We start from the raw sequence: 25,129 nt of genomic DNA, 5'->3' as shown, positions 1-25,129 counted from the left end.
GGGCACTCCCTCAGGGACAGCCCCACAGCAGCTCTGGGACACCTTCTCTGGCCTCAGAGACAGGTACCTGACTTATGTGTAAGGCCTAAGAGGGATGCAGCATTCACACTTTAACCTCTGAATTTTAACCTCTAATTCAATGCAGCTCTAGATATGCCCACTCTGGGTATGAAGTTTAGGCTTGGAGATCCCTCCTGCACACAGCAGATGCCTGGCTGGGCCCTGTTCAGGTAGATCTTAACCACTCCCAGAATAGAAACAAAACAAGACAAATAATACTTAGAAGTTTGACTAATCTTATGAAACGAACTTGTAATAAAAATTCCCTTTTATGAACTCTTAAATAGCTTTCAGCTTTCATCAAACATCACCTTGCACTATGACAGTGCATCAGCAGAAAGGCATAAGCAACTTCTGATCTCCACTTTAATTCCAGCTCTGACAGACCAGCACCACAGGTAAGAATTTACCTTTGAAACATTCACCACTCAAGTTTCTTGGTCAAACTTCAAACTGGAGAGACAAAACAGCAGCTTAAGCTTTGATCTCTTGGAACTAGGTTCAGAAAAGATGCCACCACAGTGAAAAGACTTCCACTGCAGTGAAACCTGGATGTCATAATGAGGAGCACTAAATGGGATACACAAGGCTGATTGTCAACACACCCTTGATGTAAATACTAGTGCTAAGGTTTAAAACTTATGCACATTCCTTTTCAAGTACTGCTGTCTGATGCACCAAGCTACAGCCTGGCTCGGGTGAGTCTCCCTAGAGACTGGTTTCATGTTCTTGGTGTTCCCAGAGAAACTTCACCCCCCTAGACTCTGCAGAGCAGAGGGGATAACCCAGTTCTGCACGCACTGTCTGCTCAGGCGATGCTGCAGCACCTGTGCAGGCATCAAACACCCTGCCTGTGTGCCTGCAGGTGCATGTACTGGCAATTCACACTGCAAGGCTAAGGAGGAAGGAAGGAGGAGAGATGTACAGAAATTTGGGAAGAGGCCTGGCAGCGCATAACCCACAGCCCTGTCCTCTACAGAAATGCAGCAGTCTCCTGTTCTGGGGGACCATTAACTCCCCCAGCAATGCTTGTCACCTTCTGTGACAGCAGACCAGCAGCCTCACTGGGCTATGGCAACACTGGGACTGGCCTACCTAATGCTGCCCATATAATTAGAGACCAGACTCGTGTGGGCAGATGGATCTGAGCACTTACCTGGCTGTTTTCAGTGAAAATCACAAATACTTTTGCAATGGTGCCTTTTGCATTCAGCAGGCAGACCCTAGCAGAGCAGAAGTTGTTTCCTCTTGCTTCTCCAGGGGACAGAAGGTTGATACTTAATGCACCGATCTGCACCAAAGGGCCAGCAATTAATTAATTCTGCAAGACAAATTGAAGTGGACAGAATTTCTGAATATTTTCTCCTCTCCTAAACTGGCCCATCTGCAAATAGTTTAACTATTGCCTGTTTAAAGGCAGCTTATGCTAAACCCTGGTGTCATTCTGCACCCCACTTCTTCTGACCAGGTGGGAGACCGGGGAGAAGGGAAAGAAACTCATTTTTCCATGAGCTTCTGGAGAGACCCAAATTCCCAATTCCCAACTCCAGCCCTCACAGAACTCGATCCAAGGCCTGAACTCTAATCGCCTTCCACCACAAACAGCAATCATACTTAGCACTGCTCCCCTCCCTTTTAAATCTGCTCTGATAGAAAACACACTGACAACTTTTCACTGCAGAAATTACAGGGGATTTTTCTTGAACAAGGCCACCCGCCTGCACAGCCTTAATCCTTCCAACTCACATATGTCCCTGTAACTTGCACTGCTCTGAATCCAATTATGCCTCCTCAATCCATTAAAAAATATTTGAGGCTGTGGTGCAGGTTGCACAGAGCAAGAGTATCAGCTGAAGAGGCACAACCAGGCCCTGCTGTACCCTGGCTCTGCAGGTGTGCACAAAGTGGGTTATGAGAAAAATTAAAGTGTCACGGTGACTTTCACACAATCCAGTGACCAGCTCACTCCAGACCATCCCAGTCTGGGCTCAAACAACAGGAAAAACCATACAGGAGACAAGAACTGACACACAGCTGTTTTAAATGCCTGGCTGTCATTAGTTACCCATGAAAGCTTTCACATTTCCCTTGCTCTGGCAGCACACACGGCCAGGAACGCGCTCACAGAGCAGCAGGTCTCCTGTGCATCAGCTGGGGCAGCAGAATAACCTTGAGCTGAGCGGCCAGAAGTGTTCACAAACCCAAACTGCACACAGATCAAACACCCAATCACTGACACAAAGAGCTGTGAGCAAAACAAGCTGACAACGTGTGCTGGGACACAGCTACATCTCCACACAGGATCTGTGGGGCTCCCAGCACACTGTGCTTTGCTGATCCCACTGGACTGTACAGACAGACAGCCCACACGTCCCTTATCACCTTTGCTACCCAGGGTCTCCTTGTCCTTTCCAGGCTGGCATAATGTACAGTAGTTACACTCCAGCACTTCCCCAGAGCCTGGGGTCCTCAGCTGCACCCCAAAGTTACACTGCCATGACAGAAGTGGGATGAAGTAGCAAGCCAGATGCAAAATTAGCATGTGGCAGTTCGGCATTTGCACCTTAAAGATGAGGTTTTAGGTATTCCACACCTGCCAACAATAGACAAATTCTGCAGATAACCCTCCTCTAAGTATCTGGGTGCAGACACACATCAATACTTATCTGAAAGCCAAAGAGACTGAATTTGATCAATAGTTACAGTTTTCTCCATGCCTTCAAGCACATGTAACTTCATAGCACCAAATGCCTGTTGGAAGAGCAATTACCAGCAAAGTAATTTGGACCCTCTGGAATCAAGTCTGCCAACTTACACGACTTGGCAATCTGGCTTGTTATCATCCCACATGATTGGAATTTATTTTAGGATTCAATGCCACATGCTGTGGGGTTTTTTTTCTCCCTTTTCTTCTTTTCCTCTCCCAAGTGACAAGCTACAGCCTAGGATTCAGAGGTCCTAATTCCATTCTCATCTCAACGACATTTCCTGCCCACCCTGGGGTCAAGGTCTTTGTAGAACAAGTGATATTAGCACTACCAACAGCATCCTGCAAACAATCCTCCTTTTTGAGCCTCTTAATCAAGACTGGAGTACAAATTAAGGGCTACATCTACTGACTGCTCACAACCAACCGCAACATCCTCACCGTCCTGCAAGGCACACTAAAGCCCGGCTGCACCTGCAGTTAAATCCCCAGGGGTTCAGCCTCAACTCCTGCACAGGGCGAGCCTGGGCTGCCACACCAGGTACCTTCAGCCAGGACCTGTTCTCCCAGGCTAAAAAAAGAGACTTTTCAGAGCCAGCTCTGGGCGGGAGGTGCCAGCTCGCTGCGCTGCGAAATGTCAGCCTTCAGCTCCGTGCCTCGCCCAGACAATTCCCTTTTCTTCTCCAGGCGAGGAAGAATCCGAACGCCTCTCCAAAGAAAGGGCCCGTGTCCCCCGGCAGGGAACCCATTTCGTGAAGCGCCGCTTCCCTCCCCGCGGCACCCGGAGCCTCCGTGAGGGCCCGAAGCCCCGGGCCGGGCACCGGCCTGACCCCGCGCGGCCCCGGGGACGCCTCCAGCGGGGCTGGCAGCGGGCAGCGCCCACCCCCGCCCGGCCCGGCTCCCGCGGCGCAGGCGGCATGCGGGGGAGGAGGAGGAGGATGGAGCGGCCCCCGGAGCCCGGCCCGGAGCCCAGCGGGGCGGCCCCGGCGCTCCCACGGAGGCCCGGGACGCGCGTGGGAAGCGGAAGGGGCGGCGGGCCCGGCAAGCGGCGGAGCAGCGGCAGCAGCGAGGGAAGGAGGGAGGGAGGGGGCGGCACCCCCGCCCGCAGCCATGCAGGGCCCGGCTCGGCCCCCCGCTCGCGCGGTCACTCACATTGCCTGAGGAGCTCCAGACACAAAGCCATGGGAGACACAAAGAGGGGCGGAGGGGACCGGAGAGACGGGGGGGGCGCGGGGCGAGGGCACTCGGCCCGGCCTGGGTCCCGCGGAGGGGAGGAAGAGGAGGACGAGCCGCCGGCGGGGCCGCTCGCGGTCCGGGGCCGCTCCGGCTGCTCGTGCGGCCGCCGCTGGAGAAGGGAGGAGACGCGCGGAGCCGCCGCCGCACTCACCGCGCCCGCCCGCCGCTCCGGCCGCGCGCCCGGGCGGGGCCGCGCATTAAACGGCCGCCCCGCCCCGGGACCGCCCTGGGACCGCCCCGCGCCGGGCACGGCCCCGCCCCGCGCCCGCCCTGCCGCGCTCCCACGGCCGCGCGGGCCCCTCCGCCCCGCCGGACACGCGGCCGGACCCCCGGCAGCACCGAGAGGGGACATGGGCGGCGGCGGCCGCTGCCTCAGCGCCGCTGCCACGAGGGGAGCCGAGCGCTGTCGAACAAAGCGGGCGCCGCTCCCACCCCACGCGGGAGCTTTGTCTCCTTGTCTCGGTGACATCTCCCCAGCGCGGCCGCGGTCCCACCCACGCGCGAAGGCGGGTTCGGCTGAAGGAACGCTCCCGCTTTCCCCGCTCCAGCCGCGGAGCGGGCGCGGTGGGACCCCCGTGGGCGGCGGGGCAGGGGCGCAGCCACGCACCTCCTGCGGCATCCCCGAGAGGAACCCTCCGGTGCAGAGGGAAACACATGGAAAATGAACAACTGGGACGAGGAGGTTTCCTTTGTGGGTGTTTTCCCCTGGTCCTAGATTTGCTGGTGGAGTTCTGCCCCGCTGGGCGTGGGGAGAGGGATCGGAGGCTCAGCGGGTGCGGGCAGTGTGTTGGGGCTGTGCTTTGAGCCTCCCCTGGGGCTGCCAAAGCAGGGCTGATGGAGGATACAGGTGTGGAGGGGAGCAGGGCTGGCACAGCGTGCGGCTTGCGGGAAGAACCTGCTGGGCAGAGCCACGCGGGTCTGCGCCCCGGGCACAGCCACGCTGGGTGCTGCAGGAGCATCCAGCTCTATCCCTCACATCCTGCGCTGACACACAAGGGACAAGCTGTCCCTGGCCCGGGACAGCTCTGCGAGGCCGGAGTCGCTCTGTGTGGCGTCTGACTGAGACTGGCAGCGGGTGCGGGCACTACTGGTGCTGGGCCCTGGGCAGGGCCGGGCCGTGCGAGCCCCAGTGCTGCCCCTGCCAGCAGAACGTGTCCTGCCCCGGCCCCTCGCTGCCACCATCACTCCTCGGTGCTGGGATTTATTGACGGCTCGCTGGGCTCCCAGCACTCGGAGAAGGGCTGGTGTGCAGCAAGGAGCGATCAGAGCGCCGTGGGAAAGCGCTGAGCTCAAGCGCTGCCGGCTCCGCAGGCAGGACCGAGCCGCCGCCGCCCTCGGCGTTCAGCAACTGAATCGCTGCGGATTTGCTGCTTCCGCTCTTGGAAGCAGCAGCACAATGGGGCTGAAGGAGCATTTGGTCACAGAGTCAGTCCTGAGCCTTGGGACCCTCAGCCTAGGGCCTCCCCACTCCACTGCCTACCAAAGAAAAAAGGAAACGTTTTCAGTTCAGGGTCTCCCAGGTAGCTCTGAACTGCCAGTCTCTTCCTGAACCCTCAGAAATACCCAGGTCATGGCTCAGGAGATGGAAAAGATAATGGGAAAGCATGAAGCAGAAGAAAAGCAACCAAAACCAAGACATACACAAAGAAACCCTCATTTGCCTGCACTGTCTGACATCCTGAAAATGCTCCAGGCTGTTTGCAGAGCCTCGCTCAACCCCACCCAGCCCTGCTCTCCTGGCACAAGTGTGTCTGTCTCAGCTAAGGCTGTCCTTGGCTGCTGCGGGGACTCCCCCAAAGATGGAACAAGCCCTGTGGCCCTGAGGAGCCACAGGGTGGCTGAGCATCACCAACAGAGGGGACACAAAGGGGCACCTGTGACTGATTGGTGTCAGGGCAGCTCTGTGCTCACCTGGGTCACAAGGACGGCCAGCACGTGGGGATGGATGCCACCAGGAACCTTGACCTGAGGAGAGACCTCAGGAGTCTGTGTGCCTGACACACTGCCCTCCAGCCAGCTCTGCTCACGGGCAGAGCACAGAGCACACAGAGCACTGTGCATGGACTCCTGCCACTGCCCTCCCAGAGCTCTGAGCGAGCTGAGGCACCCCTTGGTGCTTTGGCTTCTCCTCTCCCACGAGGACAGCACCAACTCCCTTTCCTGCTATCAAAGCTGATAAAAGCAAGCAACAAGAAGGACTTGTCTTTCTGACCATGTCAGCAAAGGGAAATGCTGGCAGCTGCCTTTGTTTCTGCTCCTTTGTAGATGATCCCTGCTGGGAGAAGGCAGGCTGGGCCAGGACCTTGGAGCCATGCTCACCTCCGGTCTGTGCCAGCACAGCACCCACACTGTGGCTGCAGCCCCCCTTTCCCGGGCACCTGGGCATTTCTGTGGGCTCAAACCCACTGCAGCTGGTTCTGGGTGCCAGCCATGTGCCTGCAGCAGGCAGCGAGCTCACAGCCCGGGTGCTGCCTGTGGGATGCTGAAACCTGGCAGCACCGAGGGGACACATGAAGGCAGGGATGGTTCGGGCTCGGGGGTGGAGCCGAGAGCAGGGCTGTGGCTGGGGCATGGCTTCCGGGGGAAAGGGAGCGCTGGCTGGGCACGGGGCGGTGCTGGAGTTTCCATCATAACAAGGGACAGATCAGAGGTGAAAAATGATTTGGCAAATGTGGACAGAAACAGCTGTCATGAATTTCTTTTTGTCCCACAGACACATGAATACATCCCAGAACGTGTGTGCGTGCCCTTTTTTCCTCTGCAAACACTGATGGAGCACGCAACAGAAATCTTTCCCTGGCACACACACATACACACACACACGCTCTCCCTCTAATCCCTTTCCTGCTTGTATGTCAGAGAAAGCTATTTCTGGAACGTGAAATCTAGGTCAAAAAGAAGGAGAAAATCTGAAGGGAATGATAGCAGTCCCTCCCAAAGGCTGTGTGGGGTCAGCTCAGGCCGATGGGATTAGCGAGGGGCAGCAGTGGTGCTCCAGCCCCGGCCCAGCCATGGCTCCTGGCCTGGTGTGAGCTCCCTGTGCCTTCCCACCGTGCTGCTTCCCCACACAGCAGAGAAGGCCATGAGGAGTGCAACAGAAACTGCCTGCCCACACAGAGCCCGGGATCACGGCACACCGAGGAGGAGGAGGAGGAGGAGGAGGAGGAGGAAGATACACGACTTTCCCAGGAGCCGTGGAAACTCGTCCCACAGTAAGCCAGCCCTTGGAGGGGGCAGGCACTTTGTCCTTCCTCCTAAGCACACCCCTGCAGCCCCTGCAAGAGCATCAGTGCCAGGGGACTGTGTGCCTCCCCCCAGCACAACCATGGGCCCTGAAGCCAGCTCTCTAATTTAGTCACAAACAGGGAAACAAAAGCAGTACAAAGAAGACAGGAAGCAGGTGGGAGACAGAGGACAGTGGTTCTGTCCCCACCTTTGGGAGTATCTCTCCCAGGCAGTGCTCTCCTGCCCAGCCTGGGCTTGGAAAAGTTCTGGCACATGGAGGGCACAAGGTGTGTGCAGCCCTGGCCTCCCTGCAGGAGATCTGGACAGAGGATAAGGAGCTGGACACCTGAGCTTTTTGGGAGCAGGCTGCTGAATGCCAGGGCAGGATGCTCTGAGCAAGGGTGGTGTTACCAGATGGCACAAAGAGGACTGGGAAGAGCTCGAGTACAACTGGCTTGATGTGAGCTCTCCCTGCTGTATTTGCTTGCTCACCTCTGCTTTCCTGTTTCCCCTGGACATCAAATACTCTGCTCTGCATTGCAAGCAGTCTATTAAACAAGTAATTCCCAGAGCTGCCTCTAATAAGCAGGAGCCGGGGCTGGGGAGCCCTTTGTGGTGCTGGGAGGGGCGCGGCTGTCACTGCACGCCTGGCAATTAGAGGAATGGGTTCCACTGGGGCTTTTGAGTCTCCGGCTGTGCGAGGCACAAAGCTTTGTTTAAGGCTGATCAAGGGCAGCTCGTCATCTGTCTCGCTGGCTGTCAAACGGGAGCTAATTGCCTTGTACTGTGCCGGTGACACAGGCATTAGTGGGAGGAACCGCGTGGCAGGGGTGTGACAGCTGTCAGCTCTCCCCCGTGCTCCCCACACACCCCGTGCAGCTTGCTGCCCCTCCGCCTGCCTCAGGCGGTGCCCAAATCCCCCTGCTTCAGCATGCAGCCCCCACACGGCCCTCAAGGAACAAGAGGCCTGTGCTGGCCCCAGAACTGCTGCTGGGGCCGCTTTAGGATGTGTCCCTGCACAGACAAAAGCGTGGTGGTGCCCATTGCTCTGGGCTGGTGCACAGATGCTGGGTGAAGGAAGGTGTCCCTGGGATGTGCCTGGCTCAGGGCTCTTAATGGTGTCATCCCAGAGCCCTGTGTGGAGCCATGAGTGACCATTACACCTGCAGGTGACAGTGCACCCACCATTCTTCTCAGTGTGCCCAGGCTGATGCCACCAAGCTGCCACCTGCTGCTTGGAGGCCCCTCTCCTACACCACCAGCCACTCAGAGCCTCAGGGGTGCACAGGAAAGGCCCTGGGGGTACTGGCTGGCAGCAGCTGAACATGAGCCAGGCGTGCCCAGGTGGGCAAGAGGCCAATGACACCTGGCCTGTACCAGCCATGGGGGGGCTGTCCCCTGTGACTGTCCCCTGTGCTGGGCACTGGTGAGACACGTCACGTGCTGTGTCCATTTGGGCCCCTGTGACAAGAAAGACACTGAGGGGCTGGAATGTATCCAGGGAAGGAAACGGAGCTGGGGAAGGGGCTGGAGCCCCAGGAGCAGCTGAGGAAGCTGAGGGGCTCACCCTGCAATTAAGGAGGCTCAGGGGGGACCTCACTCTCTACAACTCCCTGAGAGGAGGGTGCAGCCACGTGGGGATCAGGTTCCTCTCCCAAGTAACGAGCAGCAGGATCAGAGGAAATGGCCTCAAGATGCACCAGGGGAGGTTTAGGTTGGGTATTAGGGAAAGCTCTTCATGGAAAGGGAGCTCAGGCACTGGCACAGCTGCCCAGGGCAGTGGTGGAACACATCTATGGAAGTGTTCAAAAATCTTGTGGATGTGGCACTTGGGGACATGGGTTTGTGGTGGCCTTGGCAGTGCAGGGTTAACAGTTGGACTCAGTGATCCTAAAGGGCTTTTCCAATCAAAATAATTCCATGATCTGCAAGGGAACTGAGCCCAGATGGCTGATTAGAGGTGTGAGTGCTGTCCAGATGTGTCTCCTGCCTCCCACATCCTGTGCATGCACAACCACAGATGCTCCTCTCTGCTCCTCAATCCTCCACCAGAACCCTTTCTCTCCCCAAGGCCCAGCAGCCAACGTGAAGGACTGGGGGATGCTCTGGGAACCAACAGAACTGTGCTGGGTCATGTCAGAGAGAGGTGGCACCCAGGCATTCTGGAAGCCCCCTCTGTGCTGTGCCTGCTGCTGCTGCCCAGTGCCAGCCTGGACCTGTGGCAGCACTGAGAGCAAGAACAGGGCTGTGGGACAGGGGCAGCCAGGTGAGAGCAGTGGCACAGAGCAGAGCAGAGAGGGCGGCAGGAAGGAGGGACCGGGCTGAGCAAACAGCCCATCCCTCCCAGGGATGTCCTCCAGTTCCTGCCTCGTCCTGGGGACCTTGACTGGGATGGCTCTGCAGCTCAGACCACTGAAGGGAGATGTTCCATGCCCATGTCCCTGGGGAGGAAGGCCTGCAGCCAGGCAGGAAGGCTGCAGTGCCTCCTCCCCATTCTCCACTCTACCCAGAGCTGGGATGTGCTGTCTCCCACTGACAGCCCATCCCATCCCATCCCATCCCATCCCATCCCATCCCATCCCATCCCATCCCAGTGCTGTGGCAGCTTTGCCCACAGCAGATGAGCTGAGGCTACTCTGAGCCCCCTTGGTGCCAGGGCTGGTGCTGAGAGGCCCCATCCTGCTGGGGACCCATGGGATGCGATGTGCTGCCTCCACAGACAGCCCTGGGGAGGTTCTGCATTGCTCCTGCCTGCTCTGCCATCTGCCTTGCACCATGAACAGGCACCACCATGTTGAGGAACACCAAGGCATCACCTTTGCTAACCAGTTCCCAAAATTATCCCCAGGATGGGACCTCAGCTCCTCACACCCTGTGCTACACCCGAGCCCCATCTGAGCACTGGGGCTGGCCAGAGCTGGGAAGGGCACAGGCTGCCTTGGAGAAAATGATGCAAAGTGATGCAAATCAAGTGACTTGGAGCATCATGGGAATGCTGCCATGGCTCAGCACAGGGATGCTGGGCTCTGGGGCTTGGGAAGGCTTGTTGGTGCCTTAAAACTCAGTGCAAGCCAGGGATGTTGTGTCTCTCTGTGTCACCACAGAGTCACAGAATGATTTGGGTTGAAAGGAGCTTAAAGCTCATCCAGTCCCACCCCTGTCCTGGGCAGGAACACCTTCCACTAGACCAGGGTGATCCAAGCCCTGTCCAACCTTGTATCATCCTTGTCCAGCCTCAGACCCTTCTGGGGATGGGGAAGCCACAGCTGCTCTGGGCACCCTGTGCAAGCACCTCCCTAACCTCTAAGATCTTCCTGGAGCCTTCTCTTTTCCAGGTTGAACATTCCCACCTCTCTCAGCCCATCTCCAGAGCAGAGGGGCTCCAGCCCATGGAGCATCATCTCCATGGTATCCTCTGGAGGATCTTTCTTGTGTTGAGGGCCCCAGAGCTGGAGTCAGCTCTGCAGGAGGAGTCTCATGAGAGCAGAGTAGAGCAGGAGGAATCTCCTCCCTTGACCTGCTGGTCACACCTCCTTTAACTCAGCACCCAGAGCCCATCTGCCATTCCAGCACCCACATCCAGCTGCTGCCCATCCTCAGCAAGCCCCAACACGGCCCAAAAGTCACGCTCAGCCACGGCTGGGGATGCAGGCAGCCGAGCCCAGCGCCTCGCATGCCCCAGGCAGCGCCAGCCGCGTCCCTGTCCCCGCACGGCGCGGCACTCACTGCTGTTGGTGGGCAGGGTCCTGCTGCCGCTGAGGCTGCCCGTGGGCGGCGGGGAGATGGAGCGCACGGAGCCCGTGTCGTCCTCCTGGGAGCAGCCCGCCTGGATGGCGCGGAGGTAGCTGTGGCTCCGGGATCGGAAATAGCTGGGCAGGGGCAGGTCCAGCACCTCCGCGGCCGCCGACTCGGCCTCGCTGTAGGTGGAGTCGCAGACGGGCTCGTACTGCTCCCCCAGCTCCGGCTCGGGTGCCTGCACGGGGACACGGCAGCCCGGTCAGCCCCCGCCTGCGGCCGCCCTTCCTTTCCCTTCCCTTGCCCTCCCCTCCCGTCCGTCCGTCTGTCCGTCCGTCCTGCTCCTCGCCCTCTGGCCGCTCCTGCAGGTCCCGCTCACGGCAGGCCCAGTGGTCAGCGGTCAGCGGTCAGTGCTGCTGGGCTCTCTGCTGAGAGAGGGAAGAGGGCCCCTCCTTGGCGGGGAGAGGGTCCCAGCTTGTGGAGCAGGGGACACTTACCAGCACAGTGCCTGTGAAACACCCCCTGTCCTGCTGCTGAGAGCACCTGTGGCCAAAATCCCAGTGCAAACTACCAGGGCCCTGTCCCAGCACAGCTGGGATACCTCAGCCTCAGTGTGAGAGCCCACAGGGCATGCTTGCTCCTCAGGAGGGAACGTGGGGAGAGAGCAGGGGAGAGCTGTGGGCTGGGGGACAGCCCCCACACTTGCCTAGGGTGGGTCTTGGAATCCACCCCAGCCCCATCCCTGGTGAGGGCCAGGAGAGGGCTTGGCTCTCCCACTGCCCTCCTGTTCCTCCCTCCTGCCCACAGCCCTGCCTTGCTGTCCCCTGGCAGCTGCTAGGCAAACTCGGTCTTGGGAGAGGCTCAGCCAGGTCAAACCAGACCCAGCCCAGAGCAGACTGGTCTGAAATACAGGTGAGAGATGCTGAGACTGGCCCTGTTGCCCACATCCATCTCTCCTGGCCCTTTCTTTCTCCTGGCCCACAAGGACATTGTTTCTGCCCAGCACTGGCATCTGAGCTCCATGAGGTTTGGCTTAAGAAGTTCATCTGCTTTCCCCTTAAAACTGAGGGTCCCTAAGCCCCTGCTGGGCCCAGGACTCAAGCTCTCCAGCTGCCTTGCAGTGCCTGGCTAAGGAGTGCTGTCTCCTTCTCCTCCTCTTTTCCTTCTCCTGCCACTGGGCATGGGCTGACCCCAGAGCCCACCTCACACCCTGCCACGGGTGTCCAGGCTGGCCCCAGAAAGCTCCATGAGGAAGGATGAGAGAAACACCAGTGGGACAATACCTGCTCTCCATGGGTAAATATCTGAGGGATAAGTGAGGGGGGTCCAAAGATCTGGAAGAAAGAGTTGGAGAAGGTTAAAGGCCAAGAACAGGGAGCCCCTCACACAGACAGTGACTGCACAGGGACTGAGCACAAGGGGAGCAGGGGGCTGTCCCCTGGGGCCACTGCTGCTGACACTTCAGTACAAACTGCAGAGCTCAGAAGATGCCAAGCGAGGCCACACGCCCCTCAGACAGTGGCACAGACATGGCAAAGCTCCACAGGACACCTCAACCACGGGAGAAGCTGCTGAGCATTCAGCCTGCTGTGTGCACCCACAGGGGACACTGGGGACACCGTGCTGGGACAGCCCTCTGCACACAGGGGCAGCTGCATGAGGTGGCACTGGGCACCTCTGGGTAGCCCCCAGCACCGGCCACACCCCAGAGCCCACAGAGCCATGGGCAGCCCGAGTGCTCTGTGTGGGGAGAACTGTCCTGTAGCCTGCAGGGCTGGCCTGGCCACCTCACTGCTGTCCCCCTGTGCCAGAAGAAGCCACACAGAAGCTGTTCTGCCTCCCCAGCAGAGCAAAGCCACGGCACACACTCAGCATACAGAGCCCTGACAGACACTGCGCTGCCCGGGGGCACGGCTGCCTCCTCCTCCTCGTCCTCTCCACCCTCGGGGCTCTGCCTGGCACCACCCACCCTGGATGACCCTCCCAGAGAGAATCTAGGTTCAAAGTGTGCCTGAGGGAAGAGGCTTGGCTCTGGAATGGGCCTGGCCCTCTTGCACAGGGCACAGCTCATGGTGGGGCTTGGCAGTGTTGGGGTCACCAGCTCTGTCCCCCTTGGTGTGATAGGAGGTGCTGAGACATGCAGCTGGTGATCTCTGGACTGCCAGAGGTGGAGCTGAGTGGAACTGAGCAGAGGGGACTTGTCTGTCAGAGCTGGGGGTGTTTCCATGTGGTGAGACACTGGGGTCTGGCTGGACACACAAGGAAGGTGGTGGAGGTCACACTGAGTGAGGGCAGGGCAGGAACTCCTCTGGCACTGGGATGGGGGAGACCAGCACACACTGACCATGAACCAGCTCCATTCTGGATCAACAGACACGCAGTTTGTGGGAGGCCTCTCAATCCTGACCAGCTGCAGGTGAGCTCTCTGGTTTTCAGGGGACAGTGGCAGAGTGCCTGTGTTGGCAGCAGCCCCTTGTGTGAGTGGGCACTGTGGCATTTGCGGTGTCCCCAGCAATCCCAGTGCCACCAGCCTGGCTCTGGGCTGGCTGCCTGGGGAGCTCCTGGCTCATCACGGCTGCTCAGACCCTTCAGCTCCAAGCCCCTCCTGATGTCCCTGTGGGGTTGCTGCTCTCAGCTGCTGGAAGCAGCTCTGGACATGGACAGAGCACAGAGCCATGGTCTCCTGCAGGGATTCAGCACGGACTGACACGCAAAGGACGAGGACAGGGCGGTGCTGACCCCGCTGTGCACCGAGACACCCAGCACAGACTGCTGCTGCTGCTGCTGCTGCTGCTGCTGCACAAGGGTCAGGACTGGCCACAGGCAACAGGAATGCCCAGCAATGCCCCTGCTCCCCCAGCTCCCCTCCAAGGCTCTGACTGCTCTGGGACAGCAGCAGACTCCAGCCAAGGGGCTCAGAGTCCCCCACGCCTGGATGGGAACACAGGCAGGACATGCCCTTGTCCCCCTTGCCCAGGGCTCCTGATGCCCACCCTGCTGCTCTGGCCCCCTGCACACACAGAGCAGTGTGGGGGTGCTGCCCATGCAGACACACAGGAACAGGTGGGACAGAGGCCCGGGGTGACAGGGCTCACTGGCAAAGCTGTGGGGCCATCGCTGCCCTGCAGTGCAAGGGCTGAGATGAGCACATGGAACCTCTGCTCATCCTGGCACCAGTTATCTCTGGCCTGGGAGGCAGCTCCAGAGCAATCCCAGCCCCAGAGAGCTCCAGAGCAACCCCACAACCATAGTGTGGGAAGTCAGACCGATTTTGCATCAACTGCATCCCAAATTGTTGTGGTTGGGGCATGAGCTCACCTTGTGGCAAGGGGTTTGCCACCCTCTGCCAGCATCTCACAGGCATCCTTGGCTTTGCCATGGTGCCCAGGAATATCCAAAAGAGACATGCTCAGCTGGCTGGCAGGACAGCCTCCCCAGCTGTGGGGGTCTTTGTTCCGGGGTCCAGTCTGCTGCACAAGGGGTGAGGTCCTGAGCTGAGCAGGGTGACTGTCCCTGGTGACCCTGTGGAGTGCCAGGCTGGACATCATCAGGTGAGGTTGGCCCTGGCTCTGGACCAACCCAGTGGGCATGAGGGGCTTGCAGCAAGGTTGAGCAGCCTTGTAGATGGTTCTGGGAAGTGACACAGTGAGACCCTGCACCTAGGGCAGCCATGAGCTTCCCCCAGCACTGTGGGGCATCCTCTGGGTTACCATATCTGTGGCAGAGGGGTTTTGGCTGCACCAGCAGTGTGAGAGGAGGCAAAGCTGCAGGAAGGAGGTCTAATAGGAATCCTGATTAAAGAGCTGGCCATGACAGTGGTAAAGCTGCCAGGGAACAGCCTGTGCAGCTCCTGGAGCACAGCCAGTGCCTTGCTTTGAAGAGGGAAGAAGATGCTCCTTCCCCCCTGAGCAGGCCTCCTCCCTCACTGCCTGTGCCAGCACCGTGGGTCAGCACTCCAGCACCTCACCTGGTTGATGCAGCTGGACTCGTTGGCACTGTCAGAGATCTGGTTGTATTCTTCCTCCCAGGTGGGGAACTTCGGAGGTAGGAGGATCTCGACAGAGTCCAGGCGGTCCAGGCTCCTGCTGGCACAGAGAGGGTGTCAGGGTGTGCCCATGGCAGGGGCAGTGTTGGGGCACAGCCAGACGCCCCTGCCCACGGCCAGACCCCCCTGCCCACGGCCAGACCCCCCTGCCTATGGCCAGACCCCCCTGCCCACAGCCAAACCCCCCTGCCCACAGCCAGACCCCCTGTTCATGGCCAGACCCCCCTGCCCACGGGCCCTCTGCCAGGCACAGGCACAGGCAGGCGTGGCAGCACTGAGGTGATGCTGGGCACCGTGCCCACTGCTCGGCTGTGGAGAAGGCAGCTCTTCCTCACCCTGCCGGCCCCTGGCTGGGCATGGCACACAGGGAAAGGGTTGTGGGATGCAGTGGAAGGAGAGGGACAAGATTTCGGATCCTGCTGCCCCAGGAAAGCACTGCAGATGCCAACTTAGTCTAGCAGAGCCCTAGGGAGCATGTGGGATCTGTGCCAGCCTGCAGCCACAGCACTGCCTGGATTGCTGGAAAAGGGGGGAGAGGCAAGGTGAGAAATGACTTTTAATTTGTATTTTGTGGACTTTGCAATTGGAAACAACTGCAAGACACATATATTTACATTTGTATAGATTATCTGGAAGAAGGCCAGTGGGAACCTAGCTGGAATGACAATGCTGCATGAGCAGGGGATCATTATTTCCAGTACAGCTTTGCTAGGAGAAACTGCCACTACGTCCTGGGGCAGTTTCAGAGCAGCAGGCTGTGCACAGGAGGAGAGCAGGGCTCTCACTGAACCTGACCCAGCCAGACCTCAGCTGAGACCCAGGCACATGGGGGCAGGGAGGGATGGGGAAGGATGGGGCTCCCCTGGAGCTCTGTTCCACCACAAGATTGTGTGAAGGAGTTCTGGGCACAGGCTGGGTGCACACAGAGGGGGACATTGCTAACCACAGCGTCCCAGGATAGCTGTGGGGCCTCTCCACAGCTGGAATGGGCTGTGATCCCAACACAGGCCCTCATGGCTGCCTCCCCCACGTCTGCCAGGGCCGTGGGTACAGAGCTCCCATTGTCACCTGCCTGGGGACAGCAGAGCTGGGGGCACAGCAGGCCCTGTGCAGCCTGTGGGCATCCCACAGGGACTCTGAGGTGTCCATCCCGGGGTGGGATGGGAGCGGGGCATTGTCCCCTCTGCCAGGGGAGATGGACACCTTTGGGGTGTCTTGGAGACCACGGGCCACGCAACACCCCAGTGCTGGGCTCTCTGCTGACAGCCGGCTTTCCCTCATGCTGAGGTTTTTATCCGTGAGCTCACACCATGAGCCAGCCGCGTCCTGGCACGGGCAGTGTCCCTGTGCCACCTCTCCGGCCTTCCCCTCTGTGCCACCCCTCCGGCCTTCCCCCGCCTGCCCGCGGGGAAACCGAGTAACAGCAGCCCTTGGAGGGGCGGAGACCCTCGCAGAGGGACGGCTGTGCGCCTTACCCTGGCTCTGGCTGGCCCCGCGGCCTCCCTGGCCCAGCCCAGCCCGGGGTCCCTCGGCTGCCGGGGCTCGGGGCTGCGCTGGGCGGCGAGGGCCGGGCACCAGGGGGCGGCCGCGCTCCGCTCCGGCACCGACGGGCCCCGTCCCTATACCCATCCCCGGCTCTACTCCCGTCTCCGGCCGGGCCCCGGCCCAGGCCCCATCCCCATGCCCGGTTCTGTTCCCGGTTCTATTGCCGGCTCCGGCCTCATGCCCGGTTCTCCTCCCGGCTCCAGCCGGGCCCCGGCCCCATCCCCGGTTGTACGCTTGGCTCCGGCTTCATCCTCGCTTTTATTCCTGGCTCCGGCTCCATCCCCGGTTCTATTCCCAGCTCTGGCCAGGCCCCAGCTCCATCCCCATCCCCAGTTCTATTCCCGGCTCCGTCCCGGCTCTATTCCCGGCTCCAACCCCAATCCTGCCTACATTCTTGGCTCTATCCCTGATCTCAGCCCCGGCCCTATCCCCGGTTCCCGCTCTAGTCCCAGCTCTATCCCCTGTGTCAATGGTTCTGACTGCAGTCACTGCAACAGAGCTAAGCCAGATGACCACTGTGAAGGGTCTCACCCTTGAAGGGGTCACAGAAACAAACTGCAATCTGTGCAACACAGGAATAAATCATGAGGAACCCACACTAAGTCACCAGTGTTACTGGTGTAAAATCCACACATTTAGGTAAAGAGCCAGGGCCAAAGTATTTAATCCTTAAATGTATTTACATTATTAAAAATGTGATTTGATTAATGTATCCATCAGAGAAAGAGCATACATTTTGAGGAAAAAGCATCCAGATGCTTTCTGGACTAGGCAGTTTTATGGGTAGCAGACAAAAGCCCACCTCTGTCTCCTTCAGAGTTATTATATTTTTATATAACAGGGGTTCTGGCTCTATTCCCGGTTCCGGCTCCAGTCCCGGCTCTATCCCTGGTCTCAGCCCCGGCTCTATTCCCGGTTCTGGCTCGAGTCCCAGCTCTATCCCCGGTTCCGGCTCTAGTCCTGGCTCTATCGCTGATCTCAGTCCCAGCTCTATTCCCAGTTCTGGCTCTAGTCCCAGCTCTATTCCCAGTTCTGGCTCCAGTCCCGACTCTGTCCCCGGTTCTGGCTCTAGTCCCGGCTCTGTCCCCGGTTCTGGCTCTAGTCCCGGCTCTATCCTCGGTTCTGGCTCTAGTCCTGGCGCTATCCCTGGTTCTGGCTCTAGTCCCAGCTCTATCCCCAGTTCTGGCTCTAGTCCTGGCGCTATTCCCAGTTCCGGCTCCAGTCCTGGCTCTATCCCGGGTTCCGGCTCTAGTCCCGGCTCTATCCCCAGCTCCAGCTCCGGCTCCGTTCCGGGCTCCATTCCCGGCCAGGCTCCGCCGGGTCCTGCCCCGCAGAGCTCCTGTAGGGCCGAGCCGTGCTCGGAGCCCTTGCAGCTGATCCCTCTGTCCCGACCCCTGGCTCCCCAGAGCCTCCCCAGGCCTGGCCCGGTCCTGGCTGAGCCCAGCGCTCAGGGCAGCCACATTTCAAGGGACAGGCTGCATGGGCACAAGGAGCCCCAGACTCTCTAGGTGGGAATTTTTCACCAGAGACTCCAGGACCCCACCCTCCTCCCCTGAGGCGAACATGAGGGCTCGGAACAGGGATGGATCAGAACGGGCATTTCCAGGGCTCCCCACAACTGATTTCGCCACTGTCTCCCAGCAGAAAGCAGCACCTGGTCCTGATGTGAAGGCTCTGTGAGGTGCCCCCACACTGCCTGCACCCCACTTCTCTCTGCCTGCTGAGCCTCAGCAGTTCATCCCCAGCAGCTCCTCTGATGCAGCCACAGAGAGCACTGAGAGCCCCCAGGTGCCTTGTCCCGGGATGTGGAGCAGGTGCTGAGGACTCTGCACAGCATCCCTGCCCAGCTCACACAGAGCCCCTCCTGCAGGACCAGCCTCTGGCCCAGCAAAGCTCCTGCTCTGCTCCCCTGGCTTTGGCTCAAACCTTTGTGGGTCTTCCTCCTTCAGAAACCTCTCAGCCCTTCAGGATATCCTCCAGCCCAGTGTGCCACCTTTCTGTTCCAGAGGTGGAACAGCTGGAACACCTGCACACCTGTGGAGCAGAGCAGCTCCAGGCACAGTCCCAGCAGGCTGTGTCCTCAGCCATGCCAGGTGAGCAGCTTCCATGGCCAAGGGGCCTCCTGGGGTTGGGATCTCTGCATTCCTCCAGAGCAGAGGATGCTTGGAGAGGAAATCCCCACAGCTCCATCAGAGGAGCGCTCCCCCCATGGCTGAGGGGACAGGGGCCTAAAGCAGCTCCTAACACCAGGGCTACTGGGAATCACCAGGATTGGGTGCCACATCTCCTCCTGTCCTGCTGTCTCCTCATGTCTCTGTTAGGGCTGGGGTGCAGGAGCGCTGCTGGGCTCTGGTGCCACACTCTGTGGGGTGCAGGAGCCCTGCTGGGCTCTGGTGCCACACTGTGGGGTGCTGCAACCCAAGGGCTGCTCCAGGGCTGGCCCTGAGGGCCTGTGCAGAGCTCCCAGAGGAGCTCCAGCATTACCTTTGTGTGGTGCTCTGCTCACTCAGGGACTGTTGTGTGGCCTTGAGGTAACTCTGCCTCCGAGCTGCAGTTTTCGGGGATGGTTTGGGGCTGGTTTCTGAGTCCTCGCTGTCATCATCCCCCATGGCTTTGATGTAGCTCCCGCTGCGCATGCGCCGGCACGGGATCTCGCTGTCCTTGTCCCGGGACAGCGTGCTGTTCCACTCCCCGTGGGGCACCTGCAGGAGGAAGGGCAGCATCAGCAGGTGTGAGGGAGGGCACAGCCCACCATCCTGGGACCAGCAGGATCGTGGGGAGCTGGGGAGATGGTTGTGCTTCTGCTGTGGTGTAGTGGGAATAAACAACACAAATCCTTCACAACCCTCCCTTAGCAGTTCATGCCAGGCAGCCCTTGCTTTGGTGGCCTCTGTTTTAGCACATCACAGCCATTCCCTGCCGCTGGACACCTCCATCCCAGACATGCTCACACAGCCAGGACAAGCTGCACAATGCCAGGCGTCACAGGGGGAGAGGGGACGGTCTCACTGGGCTGTGTGGGGCACTGGAACAGGGCTGGGCCCGGCTGTTCATCACACAGACCACGTCACTGAACATAAAAGTGCTGCTGTGGAGCAGGCTTGGGGCTCAGAGCCCAGGCCTTCATGGGCTCTTTAAGGTTTTGAGTTGAATGTGACTCTGAGTGGCTGAAATTGCTTCCTGAAACCAAGTCAGGCTCTTACAAGTCCCTCTAGAGCAGCTTGGGCACACAGACCTTGTGCTGGCCTCTCTGCTGAGAGATGAGCGGCACCTTAGGCATGAAAAGCACTCTAACCCAAGCAAGATGACAACTCCACAATTAATTTAAAGCAGACTCAGTCTCTTGTTCCCTCACTAGCCAGGAGTGAGCTGTTGGTGCCACGGGAGGCCTGAAGCACTGAGCAGCCACAGCAGCCACCACCCCCCTGCCCATCCTGTGGGGGGGGACCAGAAGCAGAGCCAGGTGCCCAGGTGTGAGCAGGACGAGCCACGTGTGGTGTGGGACAAGTCAGGAGAGAAATGGGTCAGCCCAGGTTTCAGGAGCAAGCCTTGGCTTTGTGGCTCACTTGGATTGCTGCTGGCCTTTGTCCTGCCCTCGAGGACAAGGAGCAGCCAGGCCAGAGGTGAGGCTGCAGCCATGCCCATGCCACCCCAGTGCCAGGGCAGCCCAGACTGGGGCAGCAGCTGGGATGCCAAGGGGAGCAGTGCCAGCCCTTGTGCTGAGCACAGCCTGTGCTCACAAGAGATTCCAGCTTGGCTCTGCTGGATGGAGCTGCTGGACGTGCCCTGCTGCCCAGGGAGCCGTGGGGCTGATCAGCCATAGCTCACAGTGCTCTGGGGACACAGGGCTGTGCTGCAGCTGTGAGGAGCCAGCCCTGCAGTGCCTGTTCCCATCCCTGCTCCCAGCAGGGCTTCCCTGGCAGCCAGAGCCAGTCTGAGGCTGTGTCTGATGCTGCTGGGCTGGAGCACCTCCAGGTAAGGCTCAGGTCTGCAGGCTGTGTCCAGGTGCAGGCTCAATGCACAGCTCACAGCTGAGGGCTTGTTCCTGCCCAAAGGGACTCAGCCCGTGTCCTGCCAGCCTGCTCTGTGTGCCCACTCTGGAACAGACCCCAAACCACCCCTGGGGCCGCTCTGGGGACAGGCCCTTGCCTGGAGTGCACCCATGGCCCAGCACCCACATTCCTGGGGGAGTGGAACAGAGACAGGGCTGATCCAGTGTTTGGGATCCAGCTGGGACCCGAGTGGAGCCAGTCTCCCACGTGAGGCACACACACCGGCCAGGCCTCCCTGGGCTCACTGCTGCTGCAGTGGAATCTCCCAGCTCTTTCCACTCTGCTCCTGCCATCTTTATGCCTGGCCATGCCTCCCAGGCCAAGCCCACTGTCCAGCTCAGGGGCTGTGGCTGTCAGATCTCAGGTCCTGGTAAATGCAGGAGCTGAGAACCCTTTCCCTGCTGGGTGGGAGTGCTGCCTCTGTCTGTACCGGTGGCCTTGAGGCCAGGAGGGACCCACTGGCTCCAGCTGAGTCCTGCCATGGGGAGGATCCCACCGGCCACTGGGATGCCTGGCTCTGACCCTTTCCAGAGGAGACAAGGACCCTGAGAATCACTTTTATATCGATCACCTTGGTGTCAGCTCTGACTGCAGACTGCATTTTACTGCCTGACTTCTCAGGCTGAGCTGCACCTCCTGCCTGTGGGGTCTGGGCCAGCATGGGGCTGGTGAGGGGCAGGAAGGGCTGGAGAGGGGCAGGAAGGGCTGGTGAGGGGCAGGAAGGGCTGGTGAGGGCAGGAAGGGCTGGAGAGGGCAGGAAGGGTTGGTGAGGGGCAGGAGGGGCTGGTGAGGGGCAGGAAGGGCTGGAGAGGGCAGGAAGGGCTGGAGAGGGGCAGGAGGTGCTGGAGAGGGGCAGGAGGGGCTGGTGAGGGCAGGAAGGGCTGGAGAGGGCAGGAGGGGCTGGAGAGGGCAGGAGGGGCTGGTGAGGGGCAGGAAGGGCTGGAGAGGGCAGGAGGGGCTGGTGAGGGCAGGAAGGGCTGGAGAGGGCAGGAAGGGCTGGAGAGGGCAGGAGGGGCTGGTGAGGGGCAGGAAGGGCTGGAGAGGGCAGGAAGGGCTGGAGAGGGGCAGGAGGGGCTGGTGAGGGGCAGGAGGGGCTGGTGAGGGGCAGGAAGGGCTGGAGAGGGCAGGAAGGGCTGGAGAGGGGCAGGAGGGGCTGGAGAGGGGCAGGAAGTGCTGGAGAGGGCAGGAAGGGTTGGTGAGGGGCAGGAGGGGCTGGTGAGGGGCAGGAAGGGCTGGAGAGGGGCAAGAAGTGCTGGAGAGGGCATCCAGCCTGTGCAGGGCCGGTGCTGGATGGTGTGGGGCAGTGAGGGGTGCTGAGCCCAGCCCAGGACAGTGGGGGCTCTCAGACCTCAGGGTCCCACAGCTGCTCTGCTGCCACTGCTTGAGGGCACAGGCTGGGGCTGCTCAGTTCTGCCATGGCTGCTGCATTTGCCCCCTGGCCTCGGGCTCCCTGGGCACAGCAGCACAAAGGCAGTTCCAGTGGCACCTGGCCCCCACCAAGGTGACTTAATCCTGCTTTCTCTGTTCTGTACCTTGGCAAGGCAGCAGGGCACAGAGCTGCCCTCAAGGTGCTCTGCATCCCAGCTCAGCACTCAAGGGAAGGAAGGTGCTTAGGAGGACACCCTTGAATCCACTGCCCCACTTTGGAGCATGTCTACAGGTGCCACAGCTCCCGTGGGACAGAGCAGGACAAGTGATTCCCGAGTGTCACACCTGCAGGGACAAGCAGGTGCCCTGGGGGCCCTGCCAAAGCAGTGCAGGTCCTTTGGGCGCTGTTTGGGGTCCTCTGGGTGCTTCTGTGCAGGAGGACGTGAGGAGCCTGTCCTGCAGTGTGCAGCTCTGCCATGGGGTGACAGCCAGAGTGGCTGCTGTGGTCAAGGACAGACCTGCCAGTGGCCAGTGCAGCCCCTCAGTGGCAGCAGAGCTCCTGGCAGGTGACACGCGGGGCTCTGGGCACAGACTGTGCCATGCCCAAGTGGGGTGAGGGCACCCAGGCCGGGCACAGAGCAGCTCCTCACAGCTGGTGGGGCCCTGCTGCCCTTCCTGCTGCTCTGCCAGGTGTGGCCTTGGCTCTGCCTGTTGTGCTTTGGCTGCTGTGGAAGGAGGGGGAGCAAGAGGATGCCCAGGTCCAGAGACTTTATGGGGCTGCAGGATGTGGGTCGTTCCTTGTGCTCAGTCGTGGTCCATGTGGTGCCATGTGGTGCAGGGGTGTGGGATCCAGGCATGTGTCCACCCCTGGGGCTGGGTTCCACTGCTGCCACCACTGCAGTGTCACCATGCGCTGCCACCACCCTGCACTGTCACCAGGTGCTGCCACCACACTGCACTGTCACCAGGTGCTGCCATCACACTGCAGTGTCACCGGGTGCTGCCACCACACTGCACTGTCACTGGGTGCTGCCACCACCCTGCACTGTCACCGAGTGTGCCACCACGCTGCACTGTCACCTGGTGCTGCCATCACACTGCACTGTCACCAGGTGCTGCACAGTCCCCAGCCAGCAGCACCGTCTGCCTGTGCTGCTCTCCTGCCATGAGGGAAGGGCCACGGGGGAGGTTCCCCTGGGGCACCCCCAGTCCCTGGAGCCCTGACAGAGCGGGGGCAGGGGGAAGGGGAAGGGGAGCTGCCCTGCTGGGCTCTGGCAGGAGCTGCAGCACTCCTTCCTCTCAGGGCAGGGCAGGGGAAGAGACTGCAAGAGCAAACAGAGTTTCCATCACACAAGTGCCAGCTCTGCCATGCACACACGGACATGCAGCACAGAAGCCCTGCTGAGCGCTGCAGGGCTGCAGGGCCATGCACAGGCTGCACTGCTGTGGGCACAGCGCTGCTCCCTGTCCCCTGTGCTGTCCCATGGGCTCAGCCATGTCCTCGAGCAGCAAGCTGCAGCCAGGCTGTCCCTCTGGCAGGGCACCCTCGGGAAGGGCCTGGGCTGTGCTCCTGCTCCACAGCAGCTGGGTGGGGCTGGCGTGAAGCACTCAGCACTGGCACTGCTCAGGCCATCCCCTCTGGATGATGAATTATTTTCAGGGCTCCTGGGGGTTAAGGAAGCTCTGGGTTGGTCTGGCTGTGGGTGGGGATGGGGAGGCTGGTCTGGATGATGCATCAGGTCAATGGTGACTGTCCCCTCTGAGCCACCACACTGCCTCACTTCGGTGCTGTCTGTGGATCCACAGCTCCTGCTCACTCCTGCCTGGGGTATCTCCCACTCCAAGGAGCTCCTCAGCCTCTTTCCTTGTACTCTCAGCTGCCCAAGGGGCTCATGGGGACAGGGGGACTGGGGATGTGAAGCACAGCCACCCTCCTTGGGGACTGTGCTCTAAGGATGGAGCTGTGTCATCCTAGGGACTGATCTGAGAGTTCCCTACCCTGATGGGACAGGGCTGGACCTGGGGCTGGGCGATCACAAGCCACAACATCTGGCTATGGATGTTTCCAGGGCCTGGAAACATCACATGGACCCCCAACAGTTGCTGATGAATCCCCAAAATACCCCCAAAGGACCTTTCAAATGGGGCAGGAGAGGTGAATTGCCTTGGAGGCTGGGCTGTCCTGTTTGTCCCCATCCCATTCCTGCCCTCCCTTGTGTCCCTGCACCTCTGGCACCCACTGGGCATTTCTGCCTGGCAGCAGCCCCCTCTGCAGCAGGGCAGGGCCCTGTGTCCCCCAGGCACTGGGAAAGCAGATCCTTGCTGTTGCTCACCCTGTCCCCAGGTGTGACAGGGGACATGTGGCCTTGCAGAAGGACATTCCCCACACACAGGCTCCAGAGGTGACTTCTCCATTGCCTCTCCTGTGCCAAGGAGGGGCTGGGATACAATGGCCCCATCCTCCCGTGAGGTCCCTGAGCCCTGTGTCCTGATCTTTGGGGCTGGCATGGGACACCTGGGGACAAGGTGAGCCCAAGCACCTGTGCCCTGTCAGCTTGTGTGGGGGCACCAGGCACCGTGGTTTTGGGACTGGGTGCCCGAGGTCCTGGTGGTGAACCGAGCACAGAGCCTGCCCCAGCACTGGGGATGTTGGTCACACCCTGGTGTCCCCTGTGTCCCTCCTGCCACACCACTCGTGGCTGTTGGCCGCTCCCTGCCCGCTCCGAGTCCGGTGGCGCAGGCTGAGCCCCTGGCCAGCGGTGCCAGGAGGATCAGAGCAGGAGGAGCTGGGCAGAAGCTCCTGCTCCGAACAGATCCCTACCTGGGCGCTGCCTGCGTCGGTCGGCGCGGGGCTGAGGGGCCGCGGGTCCCGGCCCTGCGGGGCGGCCGTGTCCTCCCAGCCGAGCGGTGGCGCTGCCCAGCTGCTGGCCAGGCCCGTGCCGCCCAGCTGTGCCCACAGCCCTGCGGCAGGCTGTCGAGAAACGGAGGCATTACATGGGGGGAAGGAGCGGGGCAGCCCTGCACCCCGGGCCCAGGGCTGTGGGGCGGCCTGCTGGGCTCGGTGCCGCAGCCTGAGGGAACGGCTGCTTGCCTGCAGCTCTTGAACCTCAAATGCTTAACGGGAAGGAGCGGGGGAAAGAAAAAGAAACCAGGCCA

At 60.3% G+C, this 25,129-nt stretch overlaps 1 protein-coding gene across 6 annotated transcripts in view; it reads right to left on the bottom strand.

The window, feature by feature from the left end:
• DLGAP4 (DLG associated protein 4) overlaps positions 1-25,129 on the bottom strand; it is a 156,555-nt gene that overhangs the window by 35,586 nt on the left and 95,840 nt on the right. For 3 of the 6 annotated variants that reach the window (XM_054274863.1, XM_054274862.1, XM_054274865.1), the window contains 4 exons: positions 19,038-19,255; positions 14,931-15,045; positions 12,247-12,297; positions 10,955-11,201 (listed from right to left, as the gene is read on the bottom strand). In XM_054274863.1, the coding sequence (XP_054130838.1) occupies positions 10,955-11,201; positions 12,247-12,297; positions 14,931-15,045; positions 19,038-19,255 (631 nt within the window). Of the gene's footprint in view, positions 1-3,919; positions 4,100-10,954; positions 11,202-12,246; positions 12,298-14,930; positions 15,046-19,037; positions 19,256-25,129 lie in introns of those variants that run through there. The other 3 variants (XM_054274864.1, XM_054274866.1, XM_054274867.1) reach the window with 2 other exon arrangements.

This window comes from Melozone crissalis, unplaced genomic scaffold (genome assembly GCF_028551555.1).
Source record: "Melozone crissalis strain CALT ecotype California unplaced genomic scaffold, PUWL_Pcris_2 ptg000017l_1, whole genome shotgun sequence".
NCBI lineage: Eukaryota > Metazoa > Chordata > Aves > Passeriformes > Passerellidae > Melozone > Melozone crissalis.
Note: the sequence above shows the minus strand (reverse complement) of the source record. Positions and strands in the feature narration are given on the sequence as shown.